This window comes from Balaenoptera ricei, chromosome 8, assembly GCF_028023285.1.
Source record: "Balaenoptera ricei isolate mBalRic1 chromosome 8, mBalRic1.hap2, whole genome shotgun sequence".
Lineage (NCBI taxonomy): Eukaryota > Metazoa > Chordata > Mammalia > Artiodactyla > Balaenopteridae > Balaenoptera > Balaenoptera ricei.
The window spans coordinates 75,106,334-75,123,160 of NC_082646.1; the positions used below are offsets into that span (position 1 = coordinate 75,106,334).

The 16,827-nt window shown below is 37.1% G+C and overlaps 1 protein-coding gene across 1 annotated transcript; it reads right to left on the bottom strand.

Annotated features, from left to right (window-relative positions):
* Positions 1-263: 263 nt before the first annotated feature.
* TPH1 (tryptophan hydroxylase 1) lies at positions 264-16,151 on the bottom strand. Its single transcript, XM_059929581.1, has 10 exons — positions 16,035-16,151; positions 11,836-12,019; positions 9,836-9,936; positions 7,649-7,716; positions 7,307-7,503; positions 4,842-4,977; positions 4,012-4,138; positions 2,202-2,297; positions 1,042-1,175; positions 264-529 (listed from the first exon to the last, which is right to left on the bottom strand). Exons 1-10 carry the CDS (start codon positions 16,149-16,151, stop codon positions 355-357), a joined length of 1,335 nt encoding a protein of 444 aa, XP_059785564.1. The 3' UTR covers positions 264-354.
* Positions 16,152-16,827: the final 676 nt, after the last annotated feature.

Consider the following 16,827-nt stretch of genomic DNA (forward strand, 5'->3'; position numbering starts at 1 on the left):
ATTCAGTTATAAGTAAGCTATTGTAGAAATAAGAGAATCTTAAGTAACAATATGGATCAGCTCCATAGTAACCACCAAGGTATTTTAAGTGATCATCAAAGTCATTTTACTCAAGAAGAACTGGGGAAAATAAAATTAGGCTATACATCACTAAAGCTGTTACCAAAAGAAAAAAAAAAGTAGTGGCTAGAGTATCCAGGTACACATTTTCAAAGACTAATGGTCCATTAAGGAATAGGAATAGAGAATATTATTTGGCTGCTGTTCCTCCACAACCAGGTCATCAAGCAAAGCAACAGTTGGCCCACAGGCCTCTGAATGCTCAGATGCTTTCGGGATTAGGACTGGCAACTGTCAGATGCTCAGCTGCCTGCTGACTTTAGCAAGGGCATCACTGACAACATCAAGCTCATGCTGCAGCTCATTCATGGCACTGGTTATGCTCTTGGTGTCCTTCAAGATCTGAATACTCCGTGTATACGGATTATACTTCACTCCAAATGGACGCCTGATTGTTTTGGTAAATTCTCTATTTAAGAAAACAAATATGAGGCAATCAATTTCTAGGGAGAAAATGATAAAAACCAAATACTGTCCGTTAGTCTAAAAATTAACATATCTAAATCTTGTGTATACTTCAAGTCCTTTCTCAAATGCCATTAAGCTTTCCCTGTTCCCCTAGCTGGAATGAATTGCTCCTGAATAAAATGCAGAACAGTGTTTCACCTGTATCTCTTTAAGGCTTCCTAGTTGTTATATAGTAATTTGCATACAGTTTATTTTTCCTATTAGATTATAAACTCTCTGATAGGAAGGAATAGGAAGTAACCAATTTCTCAGTGTATCTGACTCATATTTGCAACACTGAACATCATTATAAACAACACACCCTAAATATTTACTGTGAAAGAGAGATGTGTTACAGGCAAAAGGTGCCTGGTGGGCTTCTAATTATCCAGCTGCTTACTTCTGTGACTTGTCACCATTATTGGACCTATCTTTTGCAGAGGAAAATTAAGGCATGAGGAAGATATACTTTACCTCATCTTCTCCTTTGCATCTTCAAAGCTTTCAGATACAAAGTAGACATCCTGAAAAGTTGTGATGAGACACTCCTGTTTGCAGGTAATCTTAGGATCAAAGGGCTTTACTTTCACATGTCCAGAAAGTGCGTGCTAGAGGATGAAGAGTCAGTGAATCAAAGGATACTATCTATTTTCATGATCACATTCTACACACATCTGCCAGAGCCAGCAAAACAAATGGCTTGCTATTCCCTATAAATGCCCCAAGACAACTCCATTGTTCTAACACTCTTCTCCATGTAGGAGGTACCCAAGGATCTTTATTTATTTATTCTTGCATTATGACATCTGCTTTCTACCCTGCACTAGTTATTCCTATACATGACTTGTACCCACCAGCAGGTGGTAGGCTCCTTGAGAGAAAGACTGTACCGTGGACAATATTTCATGCACATCCACCACTCAACAAACATAAGTTCATTCCTTTATTGGATAAGTAATACATCTCAAAGAATTCCCTAGAAATTACTGAAGTTGTTGCTAGCACACCAAAAATGGTGAGGAAACAGCAAGACTTTGTTTTAAAATACTTTTTTATTTAAAAGATATAACTACATTCTGAATAGTTATCTATATCTATTCAGAAAACTTAGGAAATAGAGAAAAATGCCTCTTAGGTAATGTTTACTGCCACCCCAAGTATTTTCCACAGTAAGCTCTTATTGAGATCCAGAAACTAGGGCTTCCCTGGTGGCACAGTGGTTAAGAATCTGCCTGCCAATGCAGGGGACGTGGGTTCAAGCCCTGGTCCGGGAAGATCCCACATGCCTCAGAGCAACTAAGCCCGTACGCCACAACTACTGAGCCTGCGCTCTAGAGCCCACGAGCCACAACTACTGAGCCCGTGTGCCACAACTACTAAAGCCCACGCACCTAGAGCCTGTGCTCCACAACAAGAGAAGCCACCACAATGAGAAGCCTGTGCACCACAACAAAGAGTAGCCCCCGCTCTCCACAACTAGAGAAAGCCCGTGCGCAGCAACGAAGACACAAGGCAGCCAAAAATAATAAATAAATAAATAATAAAAATAAATTAATTAAAATCCAGAAACTGTTTCAGGTCGTATCAATTACATTAAGTGAATATGGTTATGTGCAAAGATTTACAGCTCTTACTTTGAGTTCACTGATGGAAGAAAGTAAGCCGGCACCGAAGACTCTTAGCTGTCCCTCTTGTTTACATAGACCAAACTCCACAGTGAAGAAGTAGCACTGCAAAAGGACATCAGTATTACTTTCACATCCTGAAGGACTCAATTTAAAACAAATTACAACTCTTAGTCACTGACCCAAAGTACCCTGGAATAAAATCCAAGACCCCCAGGATAGCTCACAAGTATTTCTACAATCTGGCCTAGTTCCAAACCAGACTTCTCAAACTTTTGTTCCCAGAACTCTTATATACTCTTAAAAATTACTGAGGAGGGACTTCCCTGGTGGTCCAGTGGGTAAGACTCCACACTCTCAATGCAGGGGCCCGGGTTCGATCCCTGGTCGGGGAACTAGATCCTGCATGCATGCCTCAACTAAGAAGTCCGCATGCCGCAACTAAAGATCCCACATGACGAAACGAAGATCCCCTGTGTGGCAACTAAGACCCAACACCGCCAAAATAAATAAGTAAATAAATAAATAAATATTTTTTAAAAGTTACTGAGGACCCCAAAGACCTTTTGTTTATGTGGGATAGAGCTAGCTATATTTACCATATTAAAAATGTAAACTGAGAAAAATTTAAATGTTTACTAATTAATGTCAAAATTATAATAAACCATTTTATGGTAACACAAATAACATTTTAATCAAAAGTAACTATATTGTACAAAAAAACGGTAAGAAAAGTTACATTGTTTTATATTGTCACAAATCTTTTTAGTGTCTGGATTGATATTATTTAATGTCTGGCTGGAAAACAGATGGATTCTCACATCTGCTTCTGTACTAAACCTGTCACAATAGGTTGTTTTGGTTCAAGTATGTGGAGAGAAGTCAGCCTCACACAGATAAGTAGTTGGAAGAGGGTTGAATATTGTAATAGCCTTCTCAGGTAATTGTGGCTATTCTTCTTTCACACAACATCAAAACTCAGCAAGTGGTAGTTTCTTAAAGTACAGCTGTAATGTGGAATCTGAAACCATATCAATGAACTCTGTCTCTCACATTAAAATCCACTCTGCATTTTGAATGGATCTTTTACTCAAGGACCCTGTGGGGTCCCCAAACCAGAATTTGAGGGCACTGTTCTAACCATCTAGCCTATTTCACACCACCTCCCCGACCCTCACACACTCTGCTCCAGCTTCTTATCATTTCCCCAGGTACACCAAGCACCTCCTGTCTTTCCTTGTGTGCCCTCATCCTGAGATGCTCTTCCTTCTTTTCCTGGCAGGTGAAAACATTACTCATCTTCCCAGGGCTGGTCCAGATGTTCATCTTCCATGAAACTTTCCCCAGGCAGTTCTCTGCACTCCCAGAGCACCCTGCCTGAGCTTCTCTACAGATCTCCTCTCATTCTAACATAAGTGTCTGTGTATAAGTTCCTTGAAGGTGGGAACCAGGCCTTATTCATCTTTGTATTTCCAGCATGTTTTGTACCTAGTGCTCAAAAATATTTTTAGCATCATTTTTAGGGAACCTATCATTTTTACTAAAAAAAGAAGGTATACCAACTGTTAACATTATTGTATTCTAGTGTTCTCTGTTTCTCTGCCTTTTTTTTTTTTTTAAAGCTCAGGTCTTCTTTGGATAAGCCTTAAATTTTTACATCTTCCTTTAATTTTATTTAAATTATTTAAATTAAATTAAATATGAGCAAAGACAAATTTTCTAATGCTCATCTTGAGTAGGTACTTTTAAACTACACAAATACCCACATCCCACCCCAGTTAAAGATTACTGATCTATACAGCTATTTCCAGATTTATACCGTTGCCAGTTTTTGAACAGCCTCTTCTGAAGCTCCAAGAGAAGCCAGGCCAATTTCTTGGGAGAATTGAGCAAAACTAGGTTCAGCCAAAAGGGGGACATGACCCAAGAGTTCATGGCAGGTATCTCTGAAAAAGAGGTACAAGTTGTCACACTGTGACATTTAACATAAATGCATAATCAACCATTCAATCAAATCAAAACCTGATGTTACTTTTATTCAAATTGATCAGGTGGTATTACTTTGGAAATGGACCACAAAGGACACTATTACAGTAAAGGAACTATTTTGGTTCAAAACCTTGGCCACTCACAAACATACGTACATAAGTTCATACAAATACGCACAGACATCCACATGTCAACCCCACCAACCCCCAAACCAGGTCTCTGCTCAAATGTGACCTTCTCAGTCAGTCCTTCTCTGATCACCCTTTTCAAAATAGAAACACCCACCCACACACAACTCTGTCCTCTTTCCCTACTTTATTTTTCTCCATGGTACTTATAACCATCTGAATTTTATATATATATATATTTACTTGTTTGTTTATTATCTATATCTCCCATTGGAATATAAGCTCTATGAAGGCAGGAAACTTTGATTTTTTTCAGTCTTACATCCCCTATGCTTAGGACAGCACTTGGCACCTAATAGGTTGTCAATTAACAATAGTAATAATAATGGTTAACATGTATAGAGCATGGAACATGTATTACATGCCAGGCACCATTCAAAATGCTTTACATGTGCTAATTCGCTTGATCCTCACAAAAAATCATGACGTAGGTACCATAATGATGGATGGATGCTGCAGTAGAAGTACTTACGGCTCTGGGGTATAGAGGGGATCTGAACTGTGTCTCACATACTGTGTGCAGTGAAAAACTCGAAAGGCTAAACCTGATAAGAAATCTCTTGGTGATAAGTAACCAGCCACGGGACGGATGGAAAAACCTGTGCGCTCTGCAAAGCAAAGGAGAAAATCTTCACTAGAATAGACTATTTACTGCAACATTTTAATTCTGCCAGTGGCACGAGGTAACACTTTGAGAGAGAACATGAAACTAAAATGTATCATACATGCACTTCGGGGAAGTCATAATTATTAAGCACTTACCATGGCCAGGCAATGGGTTAGATTTTTTACACATCACATCTCCTTTCATATTTACAATATGAGTTAAAGTTTAGTCTCCTCATTGTGACAACTATAAAACTAAGGCTCAGAGACTCAGTAATGTGCCCAAGGCCACACAGTAGATGATAAAGGTAGGATGAGAACCCAAGCCTTACACTACACCTTGCTGTCTCCCTGAAGGGCTTAGACTATCCCCTAGACAATCTTTTTTTTTTAAAAAAACTCACTAACAAGATCTATTAATTTAGATCAGAACCATTTTTGAAACTATGTCATTTTTAGCCAGTACTACCTCTTGTAGTTTCTTTATTTTATCTAAACTGGATGGTGCTCTTTCATTCCCCAATACCTGAGTCTGCATGCCCACTGTAAAAGTCACCTTCCACTAGGCTGCAGTGGCTCTGGGGACCTCTATAAGCTCTGATCTTGTCCTTCATTTCAAACTCTCACACTCTGGTAATTCCAGTTCCACCCCAATGCTTTGTACTTGGATTCTCCCACTCCGATGGGCAAAAGAATTTTTCACAAAGATGGAAATGTTCAACATCTAGCCTATTGCTAGCCACTAGCCACATGTGGCTATTGAGCACTTGAAATGTGGCTAATGTGGTTGGGGAACTAACATTTTGATTTACATTCATTTTATTTGTTTAAACTTTTATTTATTTATTTTTGGCCGCACCACGCAGCATGTGGGACCTCAGTTCCCCAACCAGGGATGGAACCCATGCCCCCTGCATTGGAAGGCAGAGTCTTATCCACTGGACCACCGGGAAGTCCCTACATTCATTTAAATTATTTAAACAACCATGGTTGTCTAGTGGCCACCATATTTGCCAGGGCAGGTAGCCCCTTCCAACTCGTGTTTTGTTTGAACTGTCTTTTAATATTGGTTTCTCTCTTTGACACTTTCCCTTGAAACACCTTTAGCAACAAGCTCTGCAGCCTGCTCAAGCTCCAGACCCCAAGTGATCAGCTTTCAGTTTCGCATCTATAACAAAATATTTCCTCCAGATCGCATGCAAGTGTGATTTGATAACAACTTCTGTAGCATATGCTAGTCCATCTTCGTTAAGCCACACAAGGTCATGTGCTTTGGTTCTCTGCCATTCTGAATCACTATTTTTTTTAAATCTAGTTTTTATAGGAACCACTTATATGAGTTCTTCCCTTGTAAAAACTATATTGCCCTCTCCTGTTTAGTTCTTAGTTTTGTGTATAGTGGTTGAGTAATGAGAATTATGGACTTGAATAAATATGTGTATTTTTATAACAGTCTATATAATAAATTCAAAGATAGTAATTTCAGATCATGATGGAAATAAGATAAACTCCCTTTGAGTCAAAAACATAATGCCTATTTTTTCCCTAAGGTTCTAATCTGCTGAGACCAAAGGGGGATATTTATTTTTCTTACATATTGTAGATCCTGGAGATCACTGATCCTTTTACTTCCTATACTAGTGAGAAAAAATAAGGAAGCCTGGACCAAATAAGCATGATGAACTAAAAGGAGCAAAATTGTCCTTAGTCTTTGTTTACGCTTCTACTAACATATCATCTTCTTTAGGAAAATGATAGAATCTTAGTGTGGAAAGGGGCTTCAGTGATCATCTACTCCAACCTTCCCGAAGGTGCCTGAATCTCCTCTATCACATCCCTCTAGTGGGTGTGGAACTTTTGCATGAACATTTCCATGGATGTGGAACTAACCATCTCATGAGCCTGTCCCATTTTCAGATGGCTCTTTTAACAGGATGTTCTCCATTTCGAACTAAAAGTTTGCTGTTTCTATCCTACTGTCCTTTACTTCAGAGCCACATAGGAATCCCTCTATAACATAAGACGACCTTCAAATATTTAAATAAATCTATAAAGTCCCCTAAATTTCCAGGTTAAACACCCTGAGAATCCTTCAAATTTTAATTATATGATACATTTTCCAATCCTCTTACAATTCTGCTCACTCTCCTCTACATTTGCTCCAGGTTATGAATGTCCCTCTTCAAATGTGGTGCCTGGAGAACTGCCAGGACAGAATACAGAAAAATTCTGACCTCCCAAATAACTGGACTTTAGTCCTCTATTAAAAATTCTACTGTGATTGAAATGGAGTTCAATATTTCCCTTACAAAAAATTAATCAGTTCATTACCTTTTAAAAAGTTTGAGACATCTTCCAATTGTGGGATATTATCTTCCCGGTATCCACAGTATTTAGAAAGCAAAGGTAAGTTTTTGAGATACTCTCTGCAGGCATGGGTTGGGTAAAGTTTGTTGAGCTCTCGGAACACAGTTCCCCAGGTCTTAATCTCCTCTTCAGTGAATTCAACGTTAGGAATGGGGTCTCCACTAATGAGATAAAGAGAAGTTATCTTGAATTAGCATCCATTAAACAGTAGCATGTATCTTGTTTTCTATTTACTATATAGGCATAATTTACTCCATTTATTTCATTAGTTCAAAGTTGAATAAGTTATTTTTATAGTACACTTACTGTTTATAGTTCATAGCCAAGTCTGCAAAATACTTTCGTCTTTTACGATAGACATTGTCTTTGAAGCCCTGATAATTAAAGAAAAGTTTTTAAATATGCATAAAAAATACTTAACAGATGATTTAGAAAACATTTCATAAACCAGAGTATGCGAAGAGGGTAGTGGGGGTCAGGAAAGGGTCCCTAGCAATGACTCCTAAGCTAAAAGAGGAGTGGAGAGAGCCAGGTGGAGGAGGACAGAAAGCACAGCACCAAGGACAGCACAGAAATGAAAAACAGTATGTTGTGCCTAAGAAAATAAAGGTAATGCAACGTTGCTGGAGCCTGGAGAGTGAGGTGGAGTATGGTGAAGACTAGTTACAGGTCTGCTAGTAAAGGTCTGTTTGAGAGCTTGGATTTTAGTCTTGGGGTAATTGGAAGCCATTGGGTTTTTTTTAAAAAAAAATAACAGCTTTATCAATATATAACTCACATACCTTAAAACTGACATTTTAAAGTGTACAACTTAGGGGGGTTTAGGATATTCACAGTGTTGTGCAACCACCTCCACCATAATTTCAGAACATTTTATCACACTGAAAAAAAACACCCTACTCATTCGCAGTCTATCCTCATTTTCCCTCACCCCCAGCCCTGGCAACCAGTAATCTACTTCCTGTTGCTATGAATTTGCCGGTTCTGGATATTTCATGTAAAAGAAATCACACAATATATGGCCTTTTGTGACTGGCTTCTTTCACTATCACAGTGTTTTCAAGGTTCACCCCTGTTGTAGCATGTTGAGTAATTCATGCTTTTTTAATGGCCATTAATATTCCATGTTGGGGACATACCATGCTTTACTTATCCATTCACCAGTGGATGGATATTTGGGTTGTTTCCACTTTTTTGCTACTATGAATAATGCTTCTACGAACATTTGTGTAGAAGATTTTGCGTGGACTTATGTTTTCAATTTTCTTAGATCTGTACTGAGGTACCATTGGTGGTTTTTAGGCACAAGAGGGATAACGGTCACACTGAGGCTTTAGATCGTTCTAGTGACTATGAGGAGGACAGGTTTGAGGCGGCAAGGCTGGAGGCAGGAAGACCAGTTAAGGGATGTGGTAGTAAGAATAAACAAGGAACAAATTAAAGAAATATTTTGGAGGTGAAAATCAGCAGGACTTGGTAGTAGGTCAGTAAAACTGATTTACACACCTTTCCGTAAACATGCCCCAGATTTTCTTGCCTCTGAACCTTTGCTCATTTGGCAATGAACTGTCCTTCCTCTCCATCTCTTTCCTGCCAAAATTCTTTAAGGTCAAGTTAACAAGGTTGCCTTTCTCTGACCTCTTCAGCTAGAAGTGTTTACTCTCTTGTGTATATCTCAAAGCAGTCTGTCCATGCCACTTAGCACACTTTTCATATTTAAATCTTGTATGTGTGTTTATATATATGTGTGTGTGTGTGTGTGTGTGTGATTTACTTTTTCAACTTGACTAGAAGCTCCCAGAGGGCAGGTACAGCAAATTATTAATTCCAATACTTACTCAATACGATATTATAGAATAAATGGATGGATCGGCTGGGGGTTGTCTAAGGCAGTATACGGTCACATTCACACAGCTAATAAGTGGTAGAAGCTAGATTAAATCCCTGGTCTGTGTGACTCTACTGCTGACTCTCTTCTCTCCTCCCCTCCTAGGATCCTAGAGCTCCATAAGAAGTCCTAATGCTCTAGACTTACTAATTCTGCAACTCATGCCTGTACTGTATCCCATATGATTTTCCAAGGAAACAGCTTCCTAATTCATCAACTGCATAATAAACCAATTATGCTGGGCAGTGTGGGTGATGATTTTCCCCTTCCTATCTTTACTCCCCTCTCCAATAGCCCATGCCCATTTTGATAGAAACCCACTGCAGATATGGTGTTCATTGTAGTGTAATTCTTGGAATAGCTCTTAGTGATAAGAATTCCAGGCATGATACAGATGTTTTGGAGCCAATGAGATTGGATGCTCTTCAGTCACTTGGTTTGAAGTCCACCAACATGAAAGACTAATAACACTTCCTGAAACCCAGATTAATCGAGATCCTATTTAGTCTAGAATAAGCACTTTCTCCAGCAAAGAAAAATAATACCCTTAATTTTTTAGTTTGCTTTAAATTATTTTCATGAAAATATTTATGTAAAATATTTACAGGATGGTCAGCCTCCAGTTCGGATCCATACATCAGAACTCTGTTAGCACAATGGTCCAGGTCAGAAATCTTCTTTGGAAACCAAGGAACAGTTTCCATACCTGAAAAATACAAAAAACAGTAACAGTTGAAGAGACCATCTTAAATTAGGCAATAAAGAAGAAGAAATTAAGAAAGTCATAAATGCATTTGGATGAGATTTTTAATTTTAGCTTGTACGTTGAGGCACAATGTATACAAGTAAATTGGTCTAGTTTTAATAAGTAAATCTTATTCAAAGTTTTTGAGTTTAAAAATATTTTGAGCCTTAATTTCCTAAGCATTGCAGAAATGATGTACTTTAGTAATAGACCAAAAGTTCAAAAAAATTTAAGCTACATATTTAGCTAGCCTTAAAAAGTAAGGCTAATTTTTAATTAGCAAATTTAATTAAAACTCTGAATGTTTATTTTTGTTGATTAAAAGGATCCTAGAGATCATTTATGTCTTTGCCACTTTGATCTTCTCACTATCCCTCATACATACACGCTCTCCTAAAACTCTGAGTTTTTGTGAATGCTGGTCTTCTCCCTGGAATACCTATCCCATGCCACATCCTGCTGCACCTCATCCTTCTGTTTTCTTGAGACTATCCTTCTCCTCCTTCAGGACCCAAATCAAATGAGCCTTCCCTGACCCTGTAGGTGGTGCTAATTCTCTATCATCTGGGTTCCCATGACTATGACTCCAATTCTCTGAAAGCTTTTACTATGTTTTACTATAATGTATCTGCATATGGCTGTCTTACAGAAAAGAATGGGAACGACTCCAGGGGTAGGACTATTTCTTTTTGTATCCCCATTTCTTAGTAGAAATATCTGATACAAGTTGGTGTTCCCTAAAAATCAGCTGAACCATTTAGACTCTATAAAACTCTTCATTTTATAGATGGGGTAACCAAAGTCCAGAGAGGTGAAGTAACTTATCCAAGATCATTCATCTCTAATGGAACAGAGAGGACTAGGACTCAATTCTTCTTGCTCCAGTTTAATGCTCTAACATACCCAGAAGTGATATTCAAGAGATTTAGCAACAAAACAACAGGGGCACCAATCACTCAAAATAGACACAAGCAGAGTCCCAGGCTCCTGCTCTACCAGGTGTTAATCCTCTAGTTGTTTGTGGTGGGCATAGGACTCCTAGGGGAGAACTGGGGGCACATGGGTTTCAGGCATGGTGAGGAGCACTTAAGGGACTCAGGGGAAAAGCTATCTGCCAGCCAGACGTGGACGTAGAATCTTGATATTTTAATACCTTATACAGCCATATGAATACATAACAGATGAATATCAGCCCTGATTACACCCAAATATTGTGACATAATCTGAAGGGATTATTTTAAATTGAGTACCATATATAAAATGTGACTGATTTATCCATTTGTCTCTTGCCCCAAGTAAACTGCAAGGATTTTTTCACAGTAGAAGATTTTAGATTATCTCTGTGCTACCTGAGTATCTGAAAACTTAGAAGCTTTCCATTTGGTTTTGGTGGAAGTGAGGACAAGGAAGAATGTTGTATTGCATATATAGAGTATTTCACATCATAGTTGTCAGTAATTGTCAACATTCTCAACAAATTCAAATGTTCACTTAATATCTGCTAGGTATCTGCCCTGTAAGAGTTACTAAGTGCTCAGGGATTGGGAATTGGAGGTTTGTGAAATCAAGAAATGCCTGATGATTTGGAAATTGAGATAACAATGGATTTCTAACTATTCTAAATTCTTTCTTGTACTCAAGTTTTCCTTTTCACTTCTCTCGCCCTTGATAAAATGTTGCTTTATAATTTTTCTTTAGCATTTTGAGCAATTACATTTTGTATCTTCTTCATTATCAGATTGTAAGCAATTTGAATAGACAGTGTTTTATTTTTACTTTCATGCCTTCAAGCTAAACATAAGATAGGACACACATTATGAACTTAATCTTCTGAGTAGTATTTTCACTTTTCAAACTTACCATCTTCCTTCAGAGTAAAATTATCTGGTAGATTCACAGAGAGAACATTAGTATGAGACTTCAACAGATGAAAAATATCATTCAGTTGTTCTCTATTGATATCACAATCAACAAAAATCTCAAACTCTGAGTTTCTTCTCTTTGATTTTCGGGACTCAATATGTAACAGGTTCACATGCTTCTCCTGTGGAAAGCAGAGGATGAAGATTATACATGACTGCCTCAAATGGTTATAGTCTCTGAGCAGATTACTTCCATTACCACTAAAAATCAGTCTCATCACTTGTCATAATAGCCAAAGGGAAAAAAGGCTGTTTTTAGTGCCATCAACAGCAAAATAATTCCCCCTGAATATTAGGTACTATTCAAAAAAAGTTTGAAAAATTCATCACACCCTCCAGAATCTAATTAAATTAACACCAAGTAGAAAGTCCCTCAGGTTGCCAGAACTGATTGGCCTTCAAATCAAAAGACTTAGTCTCCTAGATAAAAAGAACCCTTTGAAAATTCTCACAAATAAAGGCTAGGTTTTTTTTTAAGTGATCTAGTGTTAGTCCTTTAAAAAGAAAAGTCTCCTTTGCAATAATGCATTTAATACAATTAGATGAACAGCTTGAACATGGAATATTTAATACCTCCAATATCTTAAGCTACAAACTCAGTAACCAGCTGAATCAGATTGCTACTTCTGATCTCTTCGCGTGCCAGCCTGAGCTGTGGGGTGCCATATGTGTAAACCTGTGGGGGGAAGGTATCTTCTCTTACCAATCTGGGTGCTGAGGAAAAGCCCTGGTGACATAATCATGAAACATAAGAATCAGTCACCCAACAGTTTTCTTCATCTAAAAAACGAGAAAGTTAGAGTAGATGATCTCCAATACTAACCAGATGAATCTAAATTAACTTAGTGAACACCTGTGTAGCCAAGTAATGGCTGTGAAGCATACAAAGAAGGGCAAGACGTACAAGTAGTTTACAATCTAGTTGACTAACACATGAAAGACTAAGAGAAAATACAAATAGTGAGTGTTCAGGTGCAGAAGATTTTCAGAAACGGGAAAAAACATCAGGAGTTTGAGAAGGTAGAAGGTTCTATGGAGCAGATAGGAACTGAGATGAGTCTTAAAAAATAGATAGAATAGGAAGACAAAGGGAAGAAGTAAGATTCCAAACAGGAGGAACTTGTATGAGCAAAGGTAAGAATGAGATAATTATCAGGGAACATTAACTTGATAAATAAGAAAGGAGAGTGAATGTCAGGGATGTTGGGAAATTGGAATAGGCAGGGTTTATCCTGGAATGTAGACTCTATCATGGAATCAATACAAGAGAGCCAGTTATAAAATATATTGGAATTGATCAGGAGTAAAGGAGAGTTTTATTGAATCTATTTCTTATGAATTTTTAGACTAAGTATATTCATAAATATTTTCCAAATGATGACTTGAATAAATATAAAGCTATAAATTATGTTTTTGGAGAAAAAGACACAAAACGTCAATTCTTCCTAAAGTAATCTAAAATTGAGTGCTATCAAAATGAAAAACTTGATGGAATTTGGTGAGGAAATGTAACTAAATAACTTAAAAGTTATTTAGCTTCTTTTCTTCTTACCTGGAAGAAAATTTAGTCAAGAAGGTCTAGGAAAATTCAGGTAGAGTTAAAGTAACAAGTGAGACATTCCTTATCAGATATTTCAATTACAGCAACAGAGGCACAGAGAGGTTAAGCAGTTTGCCCAAACGCACACAGCTAATCAGTGTAAGAGCTGGAATTCAAACTCAGGCTGTCTAGCTCCATTGTCTATGCCCTTAAAAACTATGTTGTAATCCTGTTGTACGAGAAAAGAAGAGTCAGAATAATGGATAATATGGCTCTTCTTTGAACAAGATTTACATCATCTTCATAATGAAAACACTGAAGACTGATATAGCCAAAAATTGGGGCATAACTACGTTGTGAAGATGGGGGGAAGGGAAGTTGAGGGGCCGCTGGAAAGCGAGCTGTGCCAAGGAAGCTAACCCTTCACTTCCGCTGGAGAAAATCAATAGGTAATATCTACAAATGGAAAAACCAAGGAATAGCAGCAGAATAAGCATATTGTTTATAAATATGGACACTACTACGAGAAAATATAATTAAAAGCGTTGAAGATGGTTGCCCCCTATAGGCAGAGGATAAGTAAAAATAGGTGGATTCACGCCCACAACACCATTGCAGCAGTCAGAAGAACGAATGACATGGATATGTAGCAGCAAGGTAGGTCTTCAAAACACAGTGCTGAGTACAAGAAAAAGTGTATGTACAATAACATTTATATAAATTACCAATCCATGCACAGGCAAAAACTCAACATAGATTCTAAGTAACATAAAAAACAATTCAGTGTGTAGATCAAACGTATCAGAGCAGTTGTCTATCAGAAGAGAGAAATGGAGATGGAATAAAACAGGAGGAAGCTGTATCCATCAGTGATGACAGTGTCCACGTGATTTAAGGAGTGTGATTAGCTCAACCCTCTGCACCTAGGTCAACATAAAAATTAAATGGAATTTAGGAATGAAGAGAGATGAAGCAGAAGACTGCTATTTTCTTTATAAGCTTTATAGTGTGGGGTTGACTTTTTAAACCATGCACAAGTATTATTTGATGAAAGACAAAATAAAAAAGAAAGTTGATGGAAGAAATATAGGTATACTATTTAAAGACTCCAAGGTAATCAAAAGAAGAGCTTGCAGTAATCACGTAATTATCAAATATGGGGAGGAGAAGGAGGAAGAAGGGACGGAAGTATCAGTATCAGTATCATTCACAATAGAGAGTAAATAAGTATCATGTAAATTGATAATTCAGAGAGATCAGGACAATATTTAGACATTATAAATTCACCACTAAAAGAACTAAAGAACAGAAATAGTTAAAAGAGATTGCCTCTAGGGAGTGGAACTGAGGTGCTGGGTAAAAAACTGGTGCTTTTTATCACAAACTCTTCTAGACTATTTGTTATATTTAGAATTTTAAATTCTTTGAAATATTATTTTCAAACTGCTATTTAATAGTATATCATATGGATATAAATCTGATTTCTAAATAGCTAACATTTATTGATAATTTACTTTGAACTATCCTAAGCACTTGAAATATATTAATTTTATTAGTTCTCACAGTGACCCTGTGAGGTAGGTAGGGCCCTCATTTTATAGATGCTAAGGTGAAACGCAGAGAGGCTAATTAATTTGCCCACCATCACACAGCCAATAAGTGACAGAGCAAGGATTTGAACTCAGGTGGCCTGCCTTCAGAGCCTACAAGCTTAATACCAATGATGTTCTAGTAGTATAATTTAACCTGTCCCATACCTTAGGACAAGTAGTTTGTTTATAATTTTTTAATTCCTATAAATACATCTTTGTGTCTCTTAAACTGGGTTAGGTCTCCCAGTTCAATGCTATCATAGTACCTGGTTCTTCTCTTTCAGGTCAGTTTACACACATGTAATCATTTGTTTACTGAAATTATTTGTTTAGTGTCTGTCTTCTCCACTAGATTATACACAACTGTGAGGGCTGGAACTGTGTCTGCTTTGTTAGGGTACACACCTTCATATCTAGCAGGACACGCTGCACTTAGTAAGTACTCAGTAAAAATTCCTGTTCTAACTGACTGACCCTGATTTCCTTAGGATAGATTTATGGAAGTAAAATTACTGGGTCAAAATATGTGAACATTTTAAACTCACAATACATATTACCAGATTGTTTCCCTACACATCACATCAATTTTCCCTCACACTAAAGGTGTATTTAAGGGCCAAATGCATTGAAGCTTTGACAGTAGGGAGTAGTATAATTGTAGAATCTTTGTTATTTTGCTATATAAAATAATAGCATTTAATATATTATTAATGTACCATTAAATAATATCATTAAAATTTCAATATTTCATTTAATTAAAATAAAATTAAAATTTGCTTCTTCAAAATCTGTAAAGTGAATCTTTCCTCCCCCATTTCTTAATTAGTTATTTGTACCTCCTCTTCTATAAATTGTTTGTATCCTTTGCCCATTTGATAGAATCGAGCAGTATTTTAGAAATGTAAGTGTTTAAAACATTTCTGTAGTCCACCTCTGAAGAATTTACAAATAATCTTACAGACCCATTTTATAACAGTTTTATGCAGAAATACAGAGACTGCTTACCTGGAAGATTTTCAGTGCTTTTATAAGTCCTCCAACTTCATTCTTTAAGGAAAAAATGAGAGTTGCTCTTCCCTTTTCTAAGGAAAGATCTTTGTTTTCCTTATTGTCTTCAATCATGATGAATTTGGTGTACGTCTCTAAAAATAAAGTATGAAAATAGAGAGAAAGTTCTAAAAAAAAAAGTTGTACAATGTAGACAATATTTGGTAGCATAGATAATATTTGAAACTCAGACAATATCTGATAACATTAACCAAGTTTTAGTTTCCTCACCTGTAAAACATGGATGTACATATATACTTTGCAAAACTGTAATGAGACCACAATAAGCTAAAACATTGCCTAGCATGTGCCTAGAATATAAAAGGCATACAATACATGTTAGTAATTTTCTTTTTTTTCTAATCCAATCCTTTCAGGGCATGACTCAAGCCCATGGGTTTCTTGCAGTCTTCCTGACTGTTGTGGCCCGAACTGGGCACTCTTTCTGTATGAAAGCCTACCTCCTCTCCCCTTACAATTTTAGCACTTTATTATACTGGGTCTTATTTTTAGTTTCAGATGTACAACATAGTGATTCAATATTTTTATAGATTATATTCCATTTAAAGTTATTATAAAATATTGGCTATATTCCCTGTGCTGTACAATATAATCCTTGTAGCTTATCCATTTTATACATAGTAATTTGTACCTCTTAATCTCCTACCCCTATTTTGCCCCTTCATCCTCCTCTCTCCCCACTGGTAACCACCAGTTTGTTTTCTATATCTTAGCAAACCAAGAGGTGGGT

Bases quoted from the DNA above. Each gene is read 5' to 3' on its own strand.
- TPH1 (XM_059929581.1), bottom strand. From the start codon at position 16,151: ATGATTGAAGACAATAAGGAAAACAAAGATCTTTCCTTAGAAAAGGGA. The intron at 2,298-4,011 runs GTATAAATCTGG...GTCCTTTTGCAG, and splicing joins CTGTTCAAAAACTGGCAACG to TGCTACTTCTTCACTGTGGA. The intron at 530-1,041 runs GTAAAGTATATC...TTTCTTAAATAG, and splicing joins GATGCAAAGGAGAAGATGAG to AGAATTTACCAAAACAATCA.